This window comes from Mytilus californianus, unplaced genomic scaffold, assembly GCF_021869535.1.
Source record: "Mytilus californianus isolate M0D057914Y unplaced genomic scaffold, xbMytCali1.0.p SCAF_2, whole genome shotgun sequence".
Lineage (NCBI taxonomy): Eukaryota > Metazoa > Mollusca > Bivalvia > Mytilida > Mytilidae > Mytilus > Mytilus californianus.
In genome coordinates this window covers 17,009,158-17,033,208 of record NW_026262668.1, presented here as the reverse complement: position 1 = coordinate 17,033,208, position 24,051 = coordinate 17,009,158, and the positions used below count along the sequence as shown (strand labels likewise).

Sequence of the window (24,051 nt, the reverse complement as noted above, 5' to 3'; positions counted from 1 at the left end):
TGGTGACAAGAGAACGTCACCATCTAAAAATGGATACCGGGGTAATTAACAATAGGAAATAAAAAATCATCTCTTTTATCATAAATTTTGGTATTAAGCTTCCTTATAAGATATAGATATCAAAGGGCAAAGGAAAGGGCAGAGTTCATTGTTAGTATTAGCTTTATTTAAAGTCAGTTCAGCCGGATAAATCTCTTTAGTGTACATACTGAAGTCGTCATTATTGAGAGCAAATATATCATCCAAATATCAAAAAGTGTTATTAAATTTTTGTATCAGATGTTGTTTCGTTGGGTCTTTGCTGATTTTAGTCATAAATTGTAACTCATAACAATATAGAAACAGGTCTGCAATAAGTGGTGCACAGTTTGTCCCCATTGGAATTCAGATAACTTGAAGATATACGGTATCTCCATAGCGAACAAAAATGTTATCTAGTAAAAATTTAAGGGCGGTTATAGTATCAAAGTAGGTCCAATTGACATAGTTCTTTTGTTTGTTGTTACTAAAAAAATGACCTAAAAAAGTTTGAACATATATATTTGCATCCTGATGAGGTGTGTGAATTTTTTCTTAATAAGATTATGAGGCAAAGTGGTATACATGTATAGGGTAGAAAAATTAAACTTTGAACAGATTCTAAATCACCAATATAAGCATGCAATTTATCAAGTACTTCCAACAAATTTTTGGCACTCCAAAAGTAATTAATTCCACTATTTTCAAAGGCCTTATTTGAACAATTTATTACCAGGTTTTTGATTGTACCAAGTGAACTAGTAAGTAGAATAGACAGTTTAGTAGTGGAACAATGGCTTGAAGACAAAATAAATCTATATTTGTAAGGTGTTTTGTGCAGCTTCAGAAGCCAGTACATGGTTGGAACTTTCATTGTATTTGGTTCTGCTTGTAAAGAAGTAGCTATTAGTTTATGTTTGTTACAGATGTCATTTTCTGAAAATGGAGTCAGTTAGAATGTTGGTGAATTGGTGATTTCCTTTTGCAGAACCTCAATGTAAAATTTACGTCAAACAATAATGATATTATTAGTAGCCTTATCAGCCGGGACAAAAACAAATTCCTTGGCGAGTTCTTTTAGCTTGTATTTATATTTGATGTATCTGCTATGGTTTCGGTTGGATAATGTGTTATGTCTTATGGTTTGTAGTCCAAATAATTATAAAATAGCCTTTCAATACCATCATTGTCGTGAAAATTGTTCTGGACTGGTGTTGTGAAAATAATTGTGTAAAGTTTAAGATTACATATTCGTTACATAAGTGCGTCACTGTCTGTCGTTGATGTAATATGTTTGTTGTTGTTCTGCGCTTTGCATGTTGTGTCAACTATTATATTATTTGTTTGTGTGTTTCTCTGTGATGAATGTTCTTGCATGTGTTTGTGCTGTATTTCTGTCATGTAGTGTTGTCATTTTAGCAATATTTTTTTAACATTGCCATAAAAGCCAGGAGGTTTGGCTAGTGCTGAAACCAGGTTCAACCCACCATTTTTTCTTAAAATGTTCTGTACCAAGTCAGGAATATGGCAGTTGTTATCAAATAGTTCGTTTCTATGTATGTTGGCGTTTGTTTTTGTTGCACTTCAGTTTTTCCCTTATAGTTGATGTGTTTCCCTCGGTTTTAGTTTGTAACCCAGATTTGTTTTCTCTCAATCGATTAATGACTTTTGAACACCGGTATACTACTGTTGCCTTTATTTAGTGGTAAAATCATATCTAATTTTAGAGAACTATTTTTGTTGTTTAGTCATCACTGGTTCATGGAAATAAGTTTGAGTTATTTCCCCTTGAACAGAAATGATATTATATGGATTTTAGTCTATCAATGATTGTCTCTGTTCAATTGATTTTAGTCATTAGTTGTCAAAAATTTCTTTATAACAATTTTTTTAAGTCATGTGTGTTATGAAGGTAGATGTCACAGTCGTTATGTGGTATTTTATTTTTGTTGTGTGTGTTAATGTTTAATTATTACTTGATCCTGTTTGGGGTTTCAGATTTGCAAATAACATTTTCATTATTAATTAGATATTAATCTATTTTAAATATTCAATCACAATCCAAATTCCGAGCTGTTTTAAGCTTAAATGTGGTGTCCATACTTGCTCAACAGTTTCGGGTCGACCTCTGCTGGGAAATCCAGTTTACTGTCACTCTGACAGCCTCTTGTTTCCTATCATCTTGAAAACTATGAAAAAAAGATAGATAAAAAATTATTAGCAAGACAAGATCTTCAACATGTTCAAATTAGTCAACTTTTGCCAAATCATTAGTAGTCTCTTTATCATGTTTATGGGAGTGATTTTCCTTAAACGATGATTATTATTTACCCTTGTTGTGTTTTGGGGAAAAACTTAAGAAGATAAGAGAGAAACTGAAAACAGAAAAAATGATCAGAAATACAAGATCAACAAAAGAGAGATTTTTGTCATGAATTGTATTATTCTAGTCAGAGTAGTCTACAATGTTGGAGAGTGTCCATTGTTGAAAGGTACACAGTCCTAGAAAGCGACACAGACTCTTTAGAGCCTCTAGTTTAAATAATGACAGCAGTCTAAGAGAAGGCAACATTAAACACATGGAGTCACACAATAGTTAAATCAATCTAGATCCCACATTAACTTTCATTAGTGTAAAGCCTTGGTACATGTAGTTGTATTTCTGGTTTTATTGTTGTCTCCTTATAGGCCGAATTAGTAATTTTTCATTGCAAATCACTTACTAAATAAATGCTCTTTATCCACTTGACGTCCATTTTTCAATGCATAAAATAATGTCCACCATGAATATTGTCTGTTGGATAAAATTTCATATAAATATTGTCCAACGATACTATTTCATAATGAAATACTGTTCAGGATAATATTTAATTATAAAATAGTGTCCTTGTTCATGAAATGTTGTCACCTCCTTCCGGACAATATTTCACTATGAATTACTGTCAATGAAAATGTTTCTTAATCTAATTATGTCTTCCCCGAGGAATCCTCTGCCATAAAATTGTGAGCTTTTCTTGAAATCTAAATATTTTTCATGAAAAGTATGTGTTTAACCCTAAATTGCTGCATTAATTAATAAGGCAGGTTTGTTTGTTATTATCAATCAAATAAAACACTTATATGATATCATATCCAAAATATTAATGTTTATAACCTCCCTTTCATGAGTCAAAATTTCATGACAATCCTACAAATTGTATGAAATATTGTCTTAATATACACAATATTTATTCTTGGATAACCTCCCTTTAACAAGACAAAATTTCATATTATTCATCTATGAAATTTTGTCTTATTTCATAGATATGGACAAAATTTCATGATACAAAGTCTTGGGGACAATATTTCATAGGGAAATGTTTTGTTTTACTAATACATGTTATAATTAGATACAGGTAGGTAAATTGATACCTTTTTTTTTTCTTTTTACAGTGAAAAGAATGGCCTTGGATTTGGATGTTATCGTGGACAATTTATATGTTGGGGGCCAACAAGCAACAAAAGATCCTGATATGTTACGTGAACTTGGTGTTACCCATGTTGTTACAGTCAGTGATGGACCTGTCGATAAGATTGTTAATAGTGGCTTCTTTAAATACAAATTTGTAGAAGGAATTGATTTTGAAATTACTGATCTGCTGCAACATTTCCCTGAAGTAACGGCTTTCATAGAAGAAGGTGTTAAGTCAGGTGCAGTTTTAGTCCACTGGTAGGTATATTTTAAATTGGTAATCAGATAATATCAACAATATTAGATACAAATTGTTTTGAAAGAAATCATTATTTTCTGCATCATATGAAAATAAGTATTGAAATTCTTTCTCATGTATTTGTAACTTATGAAATATGAACATTATAACTTTTATTCACTCTCATTTAAGGAAAGAACAGCTTTTATAAAATATCTTTTATAAGAAAATAAATCATGTAGACTTTTTTTTCAAAATTGTTTGAATGGGGGGAATCAATACCATGTCACTTCCCATCTATCTTATATTTCCCCAACTAGAAATAATCACATTTTTATTGTCTATGATATCAATGAATTTAAATTTTTGATTTTAACCTCATGAAGTTTTGTTTTGTAACTTATGACAAAAGAAATATTTTTTGACAGTACATTTTCTCATATATATGTTTCAGCCCATTCATGATTAGAGTTATACGGTATAAAACTAAAATAATATTGTAATATCATTTCAGTATAGCAGGAGTTTCTAGAAGTGTTACCATGGTGGTGGCATATTTGATGGAGAAAAAGGGGATGTCTTTTGATCACGCTTTAAAATTAGTGCAACAAAAAAGAAAATATGCATAGTATGTACCAGTACATGTATTTTTCATTAGTCATTAGGTTTGTAACAATTCAGATTGTAAGTTGTGAGGGGTATCTTTGATCCACCTGTCATACAGCATAGGTTTTCAGATGCACCCAATATTAAGCAAAGAACTAATCAATCATATATATTGATAACAAGAAAGTCAATAAATCAATTTTAAAGAAACTTTTTCTGATAAAAAAATATCCTCATTAGTTGATATAAAAATCACAAATTTTTTGATGTTTTATTGTCAAGGTAAATATAAAAACCGTAATCTACGTATTAAACATTGTATGAAAAATACACTTGCTGCTGATATTCGTATATCTCATTTTGAAAACAATTTCTGAAATTAATAATAGGGTTCATGATATACCTATTTCTAGAATAAAATAAAAACTCCAAGTACTCGCAAAGAGGTTTGTGTTTTCGTACCTGCAGACAAAGCAGCCAATAATGTAGTGATGGTGTGACGCATATACTACACAGAAGTTATCCAAAACAAAATTATCAATTCTTCTACATTCAGGTCCGTACTCTCCACAGAGAGTCAAATTGTAAACAAGCATATAACTGCCACTACCCAGCTTAAAGCCTCTTCTGAACATTTGAAAGTCCCGACTATGTACTGGTTACCTAAATTACACAAACAACCGTTTAGATTTAGTAAGTGTTCTACTACTAATCTGTCAGTGCTTTTAAATACCTCCCTTACTACTATCAAAGATCTTGATATTAACTTTTGTAATAGAGTTTATGAAAATAATAGTATTAATTATTTTTGGAGTGTTAAAAATTCTTTAGAGGTTTTAGATAAAATACGTGCTTTTGATGGTCCTTTTAATTCTGTTGACAGTTATGATTTTTCTACTCTCTACACTACACTTCCACACAATCTTATCAAGAAAAAGTTTTCATATTTAATTAAATGGTCTTTTAAAATATCTCATTGCAAATTTTTTTGCTGTTACTCATTTAAAGCCTTTTTCTGTAACAAAAAAGGAAAGTATGGTAGATACACTTACTGGAAATGTGAAGCTATGAATGAAGCTATAAATTTTCTCCTAGACAACATATATGTACGTTTCGGCAATAAAGTATATCGATAGGTAGTAGGTATGCCTATGGGCACTAATTGGGCCCCTTTAATAGCAGATTTATTCCTGTATTGCTATGAATCTCAGTTTATGACCAAACTCAGTAAAGACACGTCATTGTTACATTTGGTTGATACATTTGACAATACCTACCGTTATCTTGATGATATTTTTTCGTTAAATAATCCAGAGTTCTCTAAATATACTACGGAAATTTACCCAACGGAACTTACTTTAAATAAATCGAACATAAACAGCAGTAGTTGTCCTTTTCTAGATTTAGACATTTCAATTTCTAAATGGAAACTCCATATTAAAATTTACGACAAAAGAGACAATTTTTCATTCCCTATTGTTAATTTTCCTTTTTAGACGGCGATGTTCTTTTTGCTCATCATACGGTGTTTATATATCCCAACTTGTTCGTTTTGCCAGTATGTGTAGTGATGTCATAGATTTTAATGAACTTAATCAATGCGTCACTGGTAAATTATTAAGTCAGGGATTTCGTTAATATAAATTACTTAAAACTTTTACTAAATACTTTCATAGATACAAAGATTTGATTAGTAAATTTGGCTGTCCCTGTAGAAAACTTATTTAAAAACAGGGTGAAAACTTATTAGTAAAGGTTATCTTATTAATGTTGTAATAAGATCTTTGAATATTGTTTACATTGGCACAAATATCGATTTTGTCATCAACAAATAAAAACATAAATTTGTATTCTTTTCGAATGGTTTTTATACGACCGCAAGTTTATTGGTAGTATTATGTTATGGTGTTGTCTGCGTCTGCGTCTGAAGACATTTGGTTCGCAGACAATAACTTGAGTATAAGTTCATGGATCTCTACGAAATTTTAGTACAAGGTTCCATACCAATAAAGGATGGTTGGGATTGTTTTTGGGGGCTATTGTATTTGCAGTTTTGTAATAAGGTGCCAAAAAAGTCTGTTTTACTGGTTCATGGAAAATAAATTGGTTCGCAGACAAAAACTTAAGTGTAAGTGTATGAATGTGTAAGAAAGTTTAGTACAAGGTTCAATTCCACAAAAGTAGGGTTGGGATTGATTTTGGGGGTTATTGTCTTCGCAGTTTTGTAATTAGGGGCCAAAAAGGGGCCAAAAACAATTTTTTATCTGGTTTAAAGACAATAACTTGAATATAAGAGATATTTATTTGGTCAATATTTTAGCACAAGGTTCCACACCACAATAGGAAGGTTGGAATTAATTTTGGGGGTTATTGTCATAGCTGTTAAGGAAAAAGGGGCCAAAAAGGGACTAACAAAAACAATTTTTTGTCAGGTTCACAGACAATAACTTGAGCATAAGTGTATGGATCTCTATAAATTTAAGCACAAGGTTCCATACCACAATAGGAAGGTTGGGATTTATTTTGAGGGTTATTGTCGTAGCTGTTTAGGAATTAGGGGCCAAAAGCAAACATTTTTCATGTTTCAGGACAATAATTGGTGTATAAGAGCATAGATTTCTATGAAATTTTACCACAAGGTTCCATACTTCAAAAGGAAAGTTTGGAATAATTTTGGAGGGTCATGGCCCATATCTTTAAACAATTAGGGGTCGAAAGGGGGCAGAAAACAACTATTTTTCTGGTGTGCAGTCAATAACTTGAGTATAAGTGTATGGATCTCAATTAAATTTAAGCACAAGGTTCCATTCCACAATTGGAAGGTTGGGATTTATTTTGGGGGTTATTGTTGTAGCTGTTTAGTAATTAAGGACCAAAAAGGGGTCAAAAAGAAGCATTTTTCATGTTTCAGGACACTAATTTGCGTATTAGAGTTTGGATTACTATGAAATTTTACTACAAGGTTCTATACTTTAAAAGGAAAGTTGGGATTGATTTTAGGGGTCATGGTCCAAACCGTTTATTAATAAGGGTCTGAAAAGGGGCCAAAAAACTAGGATTTTCTGATTTCTGGACAATAACTTGAGCCTAAATGAGTCTATATATTGCTAATTAATTGTGCCACAAGCTGTTATACCATAAAATAAAGTTTGGGATTGATTTTATGGGTTATGACCCTATTGGTTTAGTGAAAAGGGGCCAAAACCAATACTTTGTAAAAATTATGCTTATTGCTTATTTTTTTAGCAATTTCAATGGGGTATAATTCAAAAGTCTTGAAATCTTGGGAGTCTTCTATTTGCTGAATCTAATTGGGTATTTAATATTTGGATTTTAGGGTCTGTTTTTGATGATTCATATTAAGGTCCAAAGGGTCCAAAATTAAACTTTGTTTGAATTCTTTAAAAAATAAATTATTGGTGTTCTTTGATATGCTGAATCTAATTGTGTATTTAGATTTTTTTAATTTTGAGGCCTGCCTTCAAATTGGTCCACATTAAGGTCCAAAGGGTCCAAAATACAACTTTTTTTTTATTTAAAAAAAAAATTCTTGGGGTTCTTTGATATGCTGAATCTAAGCGTGTATTTAGATTTTTTAAATGGGGCATGGTCGTGCCACATTAAGGTCCAAAGGGTCCAAAATTAAACTTTGTTTGATTTTATATAAAGAAAAAAGAATGGTTGGGGTTCTTTGATATGCTGAATCTAAGCGTGTATTTAGATATTTGATTTTGGGCATAGTATTCAAGATGGACTAAATTGGGTTCCAAAATTGAACATTGTTTGATTTCATCAAAAATTAAATTGTTTGTGTTATTTGATATGGTCAATCCAACAATGTTTTAGATTTTTTGATTTTGTGCTTGGTTTTCAAAGTAGGTCCAAATTTGGGTCCAAAATTAAACTTTGTTTGATTTCTTCAAAAATTAAATTATTTATGTTCTTTAATCACAGGCACATGTCTCAGAAAAAAAAAATCCTATATACCTTTATATAACACAAGGTGTTATATAAAGGTATATAGGATTTTTTTTCTGAGACAAGTGCCTGTGTCTTTAATGTGTGCAATCTAACAGTGTTTTAATTTTTTAATTTTTGGTCCTTTTTTTCAAACTGCACCCAATAAAGGTCCAAATTTAAATTCAATAATCCAAAATAAAATTTAGTTTGATTTTAACAAAAAAATAAACAATGTGGTTATTTGATATGCTTAATCCAACCATGTATTTAGAATTTAAATATTGGACCATAATTGGTAAATGTCTAATTTTAAAATTATTTACTGTGCTTATTCAGTGGGCTTTGGGGTATCAGGATAGCAATGGCTAAAACAGTTTACCAAATCGCATTTTGAAATCTTCTCCAACAAACTGATCAACTGGTTAAAAAATTTTTACAAATTGCTTCAGTGAAGGTTGTTGATAGGTTGTCAAATTTGAAATAAATCAGTAAAATTAACATTACACAGGTTGGTTCAGATATCTTACTAGCTACAGTGATAATTTCTGCATCCTTTGTGATAAAACTAGATGGCATTGTTTGTGTTCAATACATGAAATATAGTTTCAGGTTATAATACACATAATATACATAAAAGAATAAACAATTTCATGACTTTTTGTTGGGGATGGAAAAAAAATCAACAGAAAATAACTGTTTGGTATACAAAAAATTCAACTAGTTTTAATAAATAAGACTATTTTAAAAGCAAGATATAATTTGAAAATGCAAATTGTCATACAGATGTGAAGTTCATCTTGTTAGGTATTTTGCATTTACATTTATCACACATTTCAAATTACTAAAATTAAAATAACAAAAAAGGGGGGTTGAAAAATTAAAATAACATTTTCAATTGAATTTTATGAATGAATAGAAATTCCAGCATTGTTTTTGTTCAAAACATGAAATATAATTTCAGGTAAAAGAAGGGGGGTTGAAAAATTAAAATAAAATTTTCATTTAAACTTTACAAAGGAATAAAAATGTCAGGATTCACAATTTATTCTTTTAATAAATTTTAGTAAGGCTATCAGAATCCTCTCCCCTCCACACACACACACACCTCTTATTAATATTTCAGGACAAATGAAATTTTTACTTTATTAGTTAGTCATATTAGAAACAATATTCTAATTCTGGGCTGATCAGTTTTGCAGTTACTCGTTAATGCTTTGTGCTTAGCGGAGAAGCAGCAAATACCAATCTTATTTTGTCTTGACTTAAGAACCAGCTTCCTCCCACCCTATTTGAATCACAACATCCAGACTCTAAATTCCATGGTTAAGATGTCAGTGTTATTATAAACAACCTGATTGTAAAAGATTACAATTAATAGGCATTAAAATAATTACTTTTTTACTTTCTTTCTTAATTTTTCATAAAGTGAAATCTCCATCTATGACAGAACCTGTAGTCGGGAAGTGTTTACATTGTTTGGAGTCATATTATACTTTAACTTATTACAGATAAAAATTGAAACAATAATATATTTAATTGAAAGTGACAAGCACTTAGATATTTTACTAGCTTATCTGACATTTAATACCAGAAGAAAGAGTGCTCCAGAATAGCAAAAAATAGAGGACTTTGTGGTGCACTGTACATATAAGTTTTATAGATTTTTTAAAGACATTATATTAATGATAAATGATATTTTGGAATTTTTTTTTTCTTTTCTTTGGTAAATTGTTTGAAGAATTTTTTGGTAGGTTTGTTTGTTATTCTGTATAAACTAATTTTCTGAATGCTAGTATATATTTTTTTTTATGAAGGGAACTCCTTTAAAAACTAAGCTTATATTGTCTATTAATAAACATGTATTTAGATTTTTGATTTTGGGCCCAGTTTTCAAGTTGGTCCAAATCGTGGTCCAAAATTAAACTGTGTTTGATTTCAACATAAATTGAATATATATAGGGTTCTTTGAAATGCTAAATCTAAACCTGTATTCAAATTTTGGATTTTTGGGCCCAGTTTTTAAGTTGGTCCAAATCAGGGTCCAAAATTAAACTTTGTTTGATTTCAACAAAAATTGAATTATGGGGTTCTTTGAAATGCTGAAAGATCCATGTATTTAGATATTTAGGATTTTGGGCTCGTTTATCAAATTGGTCCACATTGAGGTCCGAAGGGTCCCAAATGAAACTTTTGTTTGATTTCAACAAAAACTGAATTCTTGGGGTTCTTTGATATGCTGATCCTAACCATGAACTTAGATTTTGGATAATGGATCTTAATAGGTAATGTCCAATTTCAAATTTTTCAGTTCTTTGACCACAATTATTTTGTGTCACAAACCTTTGCTGTGTCAAATATTCAATCACAATCCAAATTCAGAGCTGTTTTAAGCTTAAATGTTGTGTCCATACTTGCCTCAACTGTTCAAGGTTGGACCTCTACGGTCATATCAAGCTTGTGTCTAGTGGAGCATTTTATTTGGGATGTATAACTATACACATCAACGTTTATTTTCTATATAGAGATGGCTTTATCTATATATATAACATGATACATATTTATTATAAGTTAAATCCTAACAATCCTACTGCCTGCCGATACTTTTATTTTGGCATTGCACAAGTCATGTCTTCTTTGACAGTCCATGGATTTAAAACTCTAAACCCCTGGGTTGTGTTTTAATTGATTCTAGTCTCTGATGCATGATTTTAATACGACCGCAAAAAATTTGCGGTCGTATATTGGTATCACATCATCATCGTCGTCATCGTCAGCGTCGTCAGAAGACATTTTGTTTCCAGACAATAACTTGAGTAAATGTAAATAGAAATCTATGAAATTTAAACACAAGGTTTATAACAACAAAAGGAAGGTTGGGATTGATTTTGGGGGTTATAGTCCTAACAGTTTAGGAATTAGGGGCCAAAAAGGGGCCCAGATAAGCATTTTTCTAGTTTCCAGACAATAACTTGTGGGACAGTGTATGGATCTCTCTGAAATTATACCACAAGTTTCCAAACCACAAAGGGATGGTTGGGATTGGCTTTGGGGGGTTATGGCTCAAACCGTTTAGGAATTAGGGGCAAAAAAGGGGGGAAAACAAGGGTTTCCTGGTTAATGGACAATTACTTAAGACAATTTAAAAGCAGTGTAAGGGAGGTGATCCAAATACAATGTGTTGATTACCTCCCTTACACTGCTTTTAAATTATGTATAAAGAAATGTTGTATTGTCTTGAGATGATAAGCTGTCAATTTATTTTTAGAAGTTACTTTAAAGGAATATTAATTTTAAGCATGATTATGTATGTCATTTTCTATTTTAAGACTTTTATGATGTATTTAAATGGGTAATTATGGTTGCAAACTCCATTGGAAATTTGAATTGAGATTATGACCATATATCTTGAGGGAAAAGATTATTTTTTGGAAAAAAAAGGGGGGAGGTGAAAAAAAAATTGGGGGAGGGGGGGGGGGGTAAAAAGAAATTGTGGGGGGTCAATTTTTTCTCATTTCAGATTTCATAAATTAAAAAGAAAAATTCTTCAAATATTATTTTATTGGCAAAAAAAAAAAAGGGGGAGGGGGGTGGGGGTCATTACACAACATCAAAGTGTATTGCACAAAAGCCAAAAAAAAAGGGGGGTAAATTTTTTTTGTTTTTTTTTGTGGGTGGAGGGGGGTCAATTCGCAACAGCAAAGTGTATTGCACAAAAGCAAACAATTGAATATAAATTCAAATCATAAAACCAATTCTAAGTTCTTTGACTACAGTTATTCTGTGTCAGAAACCTATTATGTGTCAAATATTTAATTACAATCCAAATTCAGACCTGTATCAAGCGTGAATATTTTGTCCATTTTTGCCCCAACTGTTCAGGGTTGGACCTCTGCGGTCGTATCCAGCTGCGCTTGGTGAAGCAATTTATTTATATAGATTAGACCGTTGGTTTTCCTGTTTGAATTGTTTTACACTAGTCATTTTGGGGCCCTTTATAGCTTGCTGTTCGGTGTGAGCCAAGGCTCCGTGTTGAAGGCCATACTTTGACCTATAATTGTTTACTTTTTACACATTTTAACTTAAACGGAGAGTTGTCTCATTGGCACTCGTTGGGCAAATTTAAGATCATGTATGGTTACTTTTGATTTGCACTTATATTTGGGGCGAATAATGGTTTCATTGCCCCTACTCTTTTAGTAAGTAAAGGTGTGTGTTGAAAAAGAAAATATTGTGAAAAAATTTCTAGAAAAGTTTACAAGGATACTTAAGTAATCATAAAACATGTCCAAACTTGAATAATTAAAGTCTCATAACTGGGGAATGACAAAATTATCAGAGAGCTTGCCTTCATGGAACAAAACAGTGTGTATGAATTCAGTAAAGAATCATTAAACTTGGTGCGCCATCATAAAACAGGTCATAGAGATCCCTGTTTATATGATCATTTTTGACAGGTTTATGAAATGATATGTGTTAAGTGACTAGAATAACAGTACATTTCATCTGTGATTTAATTTTATCTATTTACAGTCCAAATGATGGATTTATAAAGCAGCTGAAACTGTATGAAAAAATGAAATGTAGATTGGATCCAACAGATGAGGAATACAGAGTGTACAGATTGTCAAGTTTGGCAATTACTATGCAGGGACATGAACCTAAAGGTATCCATACTTTATTTGACAGACAAGATGAAAGGCAATTTAAAGGAGGTTCATTTGGTTACATAGGATTTTTTTCAGTGATTTTTGTAACTGGTGCTTTGTCTTCATTCCTTATATATATATTTTTTATGTAGTGATAAAAAAATTATTAAGTATTTTATCTTAATCCTCTGATATTTTATCAAGACCAATGTCACATCAATCAAAATTAATTTAACATGTTTAATTCTATCGGTCCAAGTGATTTAAGCATAATTGATGTTTATCTGCTAGATTTGTTCTTTTTTTATTTATATATTTCAGTTATTACTGTAAGTTTGAAGTTATCATAAAAAAGAAGATGTGGTATGATTGCCAATATGACAACTCTCCATAAGAGACCAAAATGACATAGAAATTAACAACTATAGGTCACCGTACGACCTTCAACAATGAGCAAAGCCCATACAGCATAGTCAGCTTTTGCATTGTTTGTTTAAGAATTCAATAGAATGAGAATATTATTATCTCGCTTGTTATTTTATCTATCTTTGAGTTATGTCCCTTCCTTCTCTATCTCCATAAATGAGCTAATTTGTTTTTCATAATTTGATTTGTTACAAGTAAGGCCGTCAGTAGTTTTCTCAATTGAATTCTCTCACATTTTTTCATGTCTTGGCCTTTTTTAGCAGACTTTACGGTATAGGTTTTTCTCATTGTTGAAGGCTGTACGGCTGCCTATAGTTCCTTACATCCACTTCATTTGAACTTTGGTGGATAGTTGTCTCATTGGCAATCATACATTTTGTGTACCACATCTCCTTATTTTTTATATAAGTCTTATTTTAATACTACATTTTTATATAAATCTTATTTTGATACTACAATTTATGGGGTTTTTTTTATTATTCAATCTTATACTCACAAATTTATTGATAATTTACGAAAGCTTTCACATTTGTTTCAGAAGAGCTTTTCTCTCAAATATATTTTTATCATATACATATATAAAAAGAAAACGAAAAATAGTTTGTACTATTTGCATAAATAAATACTTGTTTTTTTTTTATTATATTTATAGTTAACATGGTGATATATAATTTATTTATAGCTAATTCTATTGGTGTATTTTGATATATAATGGTGTAAATGTTAATTAGCTTTCCATCTATATACATGTACATTGTACTTCCTTTATGAAGTTTTTGCAATTTTATACAGTATTTCATTATTTTATTTTAAGTAGCCATATAATTGAGTGTAAACAGTTATAATTAAAAGTATTGTGAAATAAAGTGTTTGATATGAAAAGAAATTCAAGTTTTCATTCAAAAACTTTCTAGTTATCAATATGACCTTATCCATTTTAATTTAAGCTGGTATTTATTTATCTACGTGATCCCTAAATTTGAATTATGGTTTTGACTTATCTTTTTCTTTAATTATTGCTTGCTCTTACAAATGCTTTGCAATGTCTATAGTCTAGGTTTATTTTCTCTTGTTTTGATTCTCAAGTACAACCAAATTATACCAAAACCTATTTGATTTGGTGATGTGATGGCTGGTCTTGTGTCATATTTATTGAAAAAGTTTTGATTTTTACATAGCTACTTTCTAAGTTTTTATGTTGATAAGTTAATTTTGTTTTCTCTTTTTATGCAGTTTTTGGCTTATGTGTCAAAATTAAAGCAGTTACAGCAAAACTGACCGGATAAGAATAATCAGCCGGTCAAGATCTATGTGCTATAAAACTATCAGATGAATTGAACAACCCAATTTGAGTTGTTGCCCCTGAAAAAGTATTTTTTATGAAATCTCTCAGTTCTTTATTATTATCTTGAAAACTATAAAGATAAAGAGAAATTTTAAAAAGCAGAAATGTGTCTCAAAGTAAGACCTACAAATAAGTCAAACACGACCTAAATCGTCAATTGATCCCTTATATGAGTTATTGCCCTTGAAAGATGGTTGTTACCATTCTTTTTTTTTGGCAGAAACTGATAGATAGAGAGAAACTTTACTTGGCAAAAATGTTAAGCAAAGAAAGACCCAAAAATTATTCAACATGACTAAAATTGTCAATTAACTCCTAATTTAAGAGTTATTGCCCTTAATGGATGATTTTTACAATTTTTTTTTTGTGTTTTGCAGAAACAAAGATAGATTGAGAGAACCTTTAAATGGCATGTTTAAAAATGCATTGATATACATTAAACAGCAAAATAATTAAAGATACAAGTTCTATACAAAAAATTCCAAGTTAGTGATTCAGGCTCTTATGTTTTAATGTTTAAACTTTGAACTACAATAGTGAATTTTGGATCAATTAACACAGTTGTATGCATACCTTTCTTTAGGAGGTGTCTGTACTTAGTCATGAGTTTAATAGTTGATTTTACGCTGTTACACTTGTTCATGGTGTTTTCTCAGAGGTGAAAATAATTCTTTTCTTTTTTGATTGAACAAATTTTGGCATCTCCGGCCATTTATTAGTTCCTATTCATAGGAAGTCAGATAAACACATAAATCAACAGACATACTTAGCAAACACATAAAAAAAGCCTACTTCAGGAAAGAGAAACAAAATGAAAGATTAAAAAAACAACAAAATCAGGAATTCATAAACAAGAAATAAGAAAAAAATATAAACAGAAGATGAAATAATAAATTGATCACATAACATAATTGGTAACCATCGGTTGTTCTTCCTATGTTCCTCGTGAAATCATATGAATGAGGTAAGTGCTGATCAACTTAGTCTTACCATTGATGTCCAAAACAGTTATGATAGATTGTTGGTGTTTAAGACCACTTTCAGCACATTTTGCTGCAATATAGCGGTTTTTATTTGTGGAGGAAGCCACAGTAGACCGAGAGAATCATGACTTTTAGTTCTTTTGTTTGCTCTGCATCAATTGTACTACTAATATAGATTTAAAATCCACCTGGTTAGAAATGGCTGATCCTTATGCTTTGCATCGTTTTTACATTTTGAAGTTTGATATGAAAGAGAAGAGAATCACTTGATCATGTGTAAATTATCTATCATTTTTAACTGTACCTGTAACAGGCTATTATTTGAACTTGGAATTATTTTTAATTATGGAATTTGCATTATTTCTTGTGCTTGAAATTTTTAATGAATTCCATGTTTATTCTGTATTATAATGTTCTGTGCTGCGCACAACACTTTCTATTACAAAGAAGATAGCACATTTTCAATAGAATGTACTGTGCCGCGCACAACACTATCTATACAAAATACATTGTGTGGAAAGTGTTATGCACCTCTCAAAACATAATAATACTTAATAAACATGGAATTTATCAAAAATTTCAAACACATGAAATTATGCAAATTCCATAATTAAAAATAATTCCAAGTTCAAATAATAGCCTGTTCTGTTTGATTTTAGATGCAGGTATGTTTTTGCCTGGAGATTTAACAGATACACCTACAGCTAATGATAGTGACATTATCTTTAGATGTAAAAAGTGTAGGTTAGTTTTACAACTTTTTATTCTACAATTATAATTACTTGGCAAACTTATCCAAGGAACAGGGGTTATATTCATATTACCATTCATTTGCAGGAAAATCAATTATGAGATAATGACCCATGGTTTTGAAAATAGTAAAAATTACTTCCTATTGAAAATTTTCCTATAAGACAGGAAATTTGTTAGTGACAGGTTTCCTATTGTCATATTTTGATAGTTTTTTGTGGGGAATATTATAGGGGGTTCAGGGGGGGGGGGGGGGGGGGGGGGGGGGGGCAAAGCCCCCCGACAGAAAATGGTTGTCAGCATTTTAGTTGCAAAATTTTGTGTACAAAAAGAACATAAAGTTTACTGGTCATTTTCTCATGATAATATACATGAAGAAAAGTTCGAAGAATAATACATAATTTAACAATAACATCTGACTGATGAATAATTAACTGGCAGTACAATCGGAAATATAAAAAAAAACATTTACAATATGCATTGCCCAGGGTAGATCAGCGTAGCCCTTTTATTAAGCAGTACATCCTGTTTAGTATTTTCATATCTATTCCTTTCTGATTGAGGATAATTGATATATATATAAGTCAATTGATTGTACATATTGACGATCCTTCATTAAAAAAATAGGCACATAAACACTGAGACTACTATAAAATAATACTATCCATTGGACTACGCATCGACCATTCATCTTTTGATTCTTAAACCTTCACCCTCCTCCGGCCACACAAACACATACACACACACAGTTGATGCCTCATGCAGAAGTTCTGTTCTGTTCATACTATCTAACAAAATTCAAAAAATTCATATTTTCTGATATCCTTACTGTTCTTTGACCACATTCATTTTGTGTCACAAACCTATGCTGTGTCAAATATTCAATCACAATCCACCTGCTTAGGAATTTGAATAATTATGGTCATTACACGTAGATCTGAGAGTACTCGGAGTTACTGAAAGCTAGTTGATTGATTGATTGATTGGTAAATGTGCAATGGCAAATAGTTCATGCATGTTCAGGACAAAAACAAATTTACAATAAATACAACAGGTATCTAGGTCCTGTAATAGGGGTCGTCCAGGATGAAAGTCTGGAAATTTGGAAATGCCATGCATTGGAAAATGAGGGTTTATTGGATAGGAACAGAAATTTTGCCCTTCTTCAGACCACCTACGAACCCCTCAAGTGTTCTTAACGTGCATAGAGCGTGGCATTCTCTCTACACTAGGCATTGGATTTAATGTCCTCATTCTGACCAGACGTGACTGTGTATTTATACATCCCTTATAGCCAAACAGATGCCCAACTGTTTGGCAAGGGTTTTATCGTAGGTTGGATGAAGACCAAGTGGAAAGCTAGTTGAAAGCCAACAACAACAACTAATTAAAAAAATCATGTATCTAAGAATAAAATGTCAGAGTTTTGAGCATATTGAGGTTCATTCAAGTATTTGTTGATAGAAGTGAAATGATCAGGACCAAAGTTCTAGTTTTTAGTTTTTATCTATAATGACATACAATTCTATCCAATACTCAATTCACTAAGGATGATATCATAGACTAGTATACAAATGACATTTGATAATTAAAGAGTTTTGACAACTTCACATGCATCTACAGATAACGTTGGTTATTATTTTTTTAATAAAAAAAATATTTGTGAAAAAATTATGTGTAGGCACGTGCCTAAAGTGCCTAACGGCAGCTACGCCCCTGTGATCTCAAGATATCTTTGTTCTTTTTATTGTTGTTTTGCTGTCTTATTGACATATATCCCACATATCCTTTAATTCATATGGACAGGCATGTTTATGTTTACTTTTCAGACAGCCATTATTTAAAAGATCTTGTTTCTATAAACATACTGTGGGACCAGGAGAGGTAGCATTTGATTGGAGAGGAGCATCAAATAAAGAAAGATCTACAGAAATTTGTGATAAATCAATCTTTATACATCCTGTCCAGTGGATGAAACAATCAATTATTGGCACAGAAGGCAAGGTAAATATTCAGATTAACAAACATTTTATAATCTAAGGTTGGTATTAAAATAAAGAACTACCTCAAAGGCAACAATGTGAAAATACTATTGAACTAAACAAGTTGCAGATTATATCCTCTCTAAAATGTCTAGACTTGGGCAGATTTGGAGCTTGTCATATCGTTTGACTGCTTGTTCTTTGTTTAAATCCAAATGATGACTTAACTTAAGATGTCTATTTATTTTGTAAAAATTGTCCTGTTTGGTTTCTGACTTATTTAGGTACCTGGTATACTCCTTTATCTCATGGTATACATTTGACACATGTTATTTTTGGTACTTTGACAAGTTCATAGCAATGAAGAGCAATATTATGGTAAGAAGCAGATAATTGTCTTTTATTGCATTTTTCTCAAATTTTGCTTTGGTTTTTTTGGTGATAATTTTTCATATCACCCTATACTTGAGGGATATGGCTTTTTATTCGCAATTTGTACATTTTCCCTTTGATCTTACTGCCTAATATTTTTCTATATCATGGACAGGACCTGATACTCAAAAATATTAGGCAATGACGTCACGTAACAGTGCAGCAACGTCACATGTTCATGTCCATCTAACCAAATAACTATCACAACGTTTCGTATGCGTAAAAATAGTTTTACTGACAATGTCTTTTTATTTCACATTTATTAACAAAAAAAACAGAATTGTTAAAACAGAATTGCCAAAAAAGAGAATAATGGTATTTTATTTTTTGATACTGACTTCATCAGCTCTAATATCAGCTCGCCCTTGTGTGCTCGCTTGATATTCTTGCTGATAAAGTCAGTATCAAAAACAAAAATGCCATTATTCTATATTTCCTCATTCAAGTAGAAAGTGAATGAATAATGTAATGAGCCTAAGTCATTAACATTGCCTAGGAAAACAGATTAGCAAATGGTCTTTCAAACTTGAGGATGACACTTTACATTTCAAATTTTTATTTTCTCTTTCAATGAACTTCTTACCAAAAATTGTCCTGCTGAAAAAAACAGGTACACCATATCCAATTTTTTAATTTGAGTAAAAGAACCCACCTAGAAATGGTAGCAGTGTTCTAATGATGAATTATTGTTCCATTCCTAATTAAGGGAGCTACCATTTGATTTTTATAGGGGGCTAGGATGAAAAATTTTGTCCTGCATTTTTTTTTAGTTGTAATCTCTGTCCTGCCTTTTTATTTTTCACTCTATTCGGTCCTGCCTTTTTTTTTATTAGTTTATCCTGACTTTTTTTACATAAATTGTCTTCCTGCCTTTTTTTTCGTCTTTAACATTAGAACGGTATCTATACAATATTTCAAGTTCTCATATGGTTGTAAAGAGGTCAACATGCAGTCTTTAACATTAGAAAGGTATCTATACAATATTTCAAGTTCTAATATGGTTGTAAAGAGGTCAACATGCAGTCTTTAACATTAGAAAGGTATCTATACAATATTTCAAGTTCTCATATGGTTGTAAAGAGGTCAACATGCAGTCTTTAACATTAGAAAGGTATCTATACAATATTTCAAGTTCTCATATGGTTGTAAAGAGGTCAACATGCAGTCTTTAACATTAGAAAGGTATCTATACAATATTTCAAGTTCTCATATGGTTGTAAAGAGGTCAACATGCAGTCTTTAACATTAGAAAGGTATCTATACAATATTTCAAGTTCTCATATGGTTGTGAATAAATTAAACAGAAAGTATCAAAAGAGAGGTAGAAAAATAACAAAGGGACATTCAAATCGAAAACAAACTGACAATGCCATGGCAAAAAAAACCCCAAAAAACAACCAAAAGACTAGTCCAAATAATTATGATGTCTTGAAAGGCTATTATATTTTTTTTCTTTGACGCCTTACATCGACGTAAGGCGTCAAAGAAAAAAAATATAATAGCCTTTCAAGACATCATAATTATTTGGACTACCAAAAGACAAACAGCAGTATACAAAACACAACATGAAAAGCTAAAGACTGAGCAACACAAACCCCACCAAAGACCAGGAATGACCTCAGGGGCTACAGAAGGTAAGCAGATCCTGCTCCTCATATCTCACCCATCATGATGCTCAAAGATCTGCCATACCATCAAATAACAAAAGACTCATGACTAACAAGGTTCCTTGCATGGGACAGGCATGTGAATATGTTTGACTAACAATAATCTTGGTTTGATTGTCTTCTTAAATATTCATAATGAAATTTTTAATCAGTTATAATTCTTATATGATTTGCATATGAGGGAATACGTTTATATGATTGGTCGAGAGGGCTTCCGGTATTGGCTCTTGACATTATTTATTTTTCGATAGACGATGTTGACAGAGCTATTTTTTGTAACCGATGTAAACAAGATGGCGGCGACGTTCAAAATATTTATTTTACTTCGAGTTCATCGTTAAATCAAATAATATACACAAAACATTTATTTTAATGATAATAAGATATTTTTGTAGTTTATTTTTTATCAGATAGCAAATTTCATGAAGTACTTATTTTTTGTGTTAACCAAAAAATATATTCATGCACCAGGCCAATTCAGTGATGCAATAAAATTGAGAATGGAAATGGGGAATGTGTCAAAGAGACAACAACCCGACCATAGAGCAGACAACAGCCGAAGGCCACCAATGGGTCTTCAATGCAGCAAGAAACTCCCCCACCCGGAGGCGTCCTTCAGCCGGCCCTAAACAAAAATATACAATGTATGTGTGATAGAGATTATGAGTGGGGAAATTAAATTTCTTCTCTCCAATTTTAAAGAATTATAAGGATTAAACGCCTTTTTAAAGGAATTTATTGGTGTATAAACTGGACCAAGTCACTCACAAACATATCATAAAAGTCCCTCAGACTTTTATTTGTGAGTGAATTGGTCGAGTGTATACACCAATAAATTCCATTAAAAAGACATTTAATCCTATATTATTTTAAATGTTAAAATTTGTTTGTATTAACTTTCATTTATTTTTCAGCTGTCTTGTCCGAAATGCAGTGCTAAAGTAGGATCTTATGTCTGGCATGGTATGTGAAATCTATTCTTATGCTAATTTTAAAATTAAAATTTTTCTTTTTAGTCATTCCTTCATTTTATTGATGTCATGCTGGAGATAATGCATCTTGATAATGCAGAATATAAACAAATTGATTATCAATAACTTAAATATGTTTGTAACAAATTGCTGTTGGTAAAAATAAGCACATTATCAGATATGGCTCTTATGATGAGGGAGATATAAAGATTCTACCACTACATAAAGTGTGACCATACGGTTGCCTATAATTGCTTCCGTCCACTTCATTTGAACTATGGTGATCATAGTTGTCTCATTGGCAATCATACAACATCTCCTTATTTTTATATTGGTACAATTTTTCTCTACTCAAGACAGTTAAATATTCATATATAAAATACAAACTTGACAAGCTTCATAAATAAAAAATTACTAATGATTTATAGACGATATGTAGACAATCTTAGGCCGCTTTCACACTGAGGCTTAAACAAGATTAAAACAAGTTTAACTGAAGTTTAGAACATTAATTATATGATTCTTATCAATGAGTTAATTTTCTACCAAAAATGAAGCTGTTATTAAATTTGCTTTTGTATATACAATTGAATCCATGTTAATTCGTTTCAATTGTTTTATAATTGTTTCGGTTGGATAACGTGTTATGTCTTATCATTTGTAGTCCAAATAATTATAAAATTGCCTTTCAATACCATCATTGTCGTGAAAGTTGTTTGGACGAGTATTGTGAAAATAATTGTATAAAGTTCAAGATTGCATGTTAGTTATGTAAGCATGTCACTTTTTTTGATATCCTGTGGTGTCTGTTGTTGATTGAATATGTTTGTTGTTGTTCTGTGGTTTGCATGTGTCGACTATTTTATTATTTGTTTGCGCGTTTGTCTGTGATGAATTTTCTTATGTGTGATTGTGTTGTATTTCTATCACGTAGTATTTTCATTTTAGCGATATTTTTTAACATTGTCATAAAGCGGGAGGTTTGGATAGCCATTAAACCAGGTTCAACCCACCATTTTTTCTTAAAATGTCCTGTACCAAGTCAGGAATATGGCAGTTGTTATCAAATAGTTCGTTTCTATGTATGTTGGTATTTGTTTTTGTTGCACTTCAGTGTTCCTGTTGTTCATTTGTTTTCATCTTATAGTTGATGTGTTTCCCTCGGTTTTAGTTTGTAACTCGGATTTGTTTTCTCTCAATGGATTAATGACTGAACACCGGTATACTACTGTTGCCTTTATTTATATTTGTCATTTAGTAGCCTTTTATAGCTGACTACCCAGTATGGGTTTTACTCATTGTTGAAGGCCGTACAGTGACCTATAGTTGTTAGTTTCTGTGTCATTTGGTCTTTTGTGGAGACTTGTCTCATTAGCAATCATACCACATCTTTTTATTTTTATATAATGATTAGTTGTTATTTAAAAGATGTAAAAAATACACAAAACATGTTTCACATGGGCAGTGTGAATGCAACCTTAATCTTTCCTTTTCAATGATGTGTTCTTAATATGTGAATTCATCAGGCATGGCCGCCTTTTTATATGATGTCACAATAGGAAATTTAAAAAAAAGCAAGAAAATCTGACTTCATAATTAAATTTTGACCAATGAAGAAATGAAATTAAACAAACAACATACTGATTATAAAAAAATATTCAACTGCACAGGAAAAGTATAAAACGGGTAAGAATTAGAAAAATACAGCTTATATTTAAAGTCAAATTAACATATTTCTCATTTTGACATATAAATGGTTTACTTGGTTGAATCAGGTTAGAATATATATATACATTCACAGTTGAGGCTGATGTCCAAGGAAATATATTTTTTTATGTTTATAGTAGCTTGTGTTTGTCTGACATGTTTATCTTTTTGCAGGAGAGCAGTGTCCATGTGGAGAATGGGTTGTCCCTGCATTCCATATACAAACATCTAAAGTTGATGAATGTAAACCAGTACAGACAGATATCAGAAACCGTGTAGAATCAGGACAAAAAACATGATTAACCAGGATGATTCGGTTATTAAATGGGATAAGGAATTAGATCTATACTCATTCAACGAATCTCTTTGATTTGGAGAAAAATTAACAATAAAGGACAAAATTATTGTGATGGGAATATTGTGGATACAGATTATACATAGACGCTGTTACTTATCATCAATAAATATGAACATTACCTTACAGTTGTATTTTCTAATTCTTAACCATGAGAGATGGTTTATAAATATTTGTATTCTTCTTGCTCTCATCATGTATCATGGCCAAGTAAAAACTTGTTTTAAAGTAAATGAATAAAAGAAACAAGAGTGCACATGCTGAAATGTCTCGCCTGCTTTACTGTCCATTGATTTTATGTTGATAGAAAGCTTTACTACAAGTATCACATAAACTTAAGATGATCCAAAAAATGAGGTCAAGGTCAGATAAACAAAACCAGAAATACATGTACACCTTACAATCATTCCATACACCAAATATAGTTGACCTATTGCGTATAGTTTCTTAGAAACAAGCTTAAAAAGGAAAACTTAACATTGACCAATGAACTATGAAAATGAGTTCAAGAATG

At 31.2% G+C, this 24,051-nt stretch overlaps 1 protein-coding gene across 2 annotated transcripts in view; it reads left to right on the top strand.

Annotated features, from left to right (window-relative positions):
• The window catches only part of LOC127729385 (dual specificity protein phosphatase 12-like), a 29,334-nt gene extending 5,671 nt beyond the window's left edge, over positions 1-23,663 (top strand). For both annotated transcript variants that reach the window (XM_052237211.1, XM_052237210.1), the window contains exons 2-8: positions 3,451-3,727; positions 4,222-4,335; positions 12,804-12,937; positions 16,333-16,417; positions 18,253-18,427; positions 21,419-21,467; positions 23,357-23,663. In XM_052237211.1, coding sequence (XP_052093171.1) covers positions 3,459-3,727; positions 4,222-4,335; positions 12,804-12,937; positions 16,333-16,417; positions 18,253-18,427; positions 21,419-21,467; positions 23,357-23,481 — 951 coding nt within the window. In that variant the 5' untranslated portion in view covers positions 3,451-3,458 and the 3' untranslated portion in view covers positions 23,482-23,663. The remainder of the gene's footprint in view (positions 1-3,450; positions 3,728-4,221; positions 4,336-12,803; positions 12,938-16,332; positions 16,418-18,252; positions 18,428-21,418; positions 21,468-23,356) is intronic.
• The last annotated feature ends 388 nt before the right edge of the window (positions 23,664-24,051 follow it).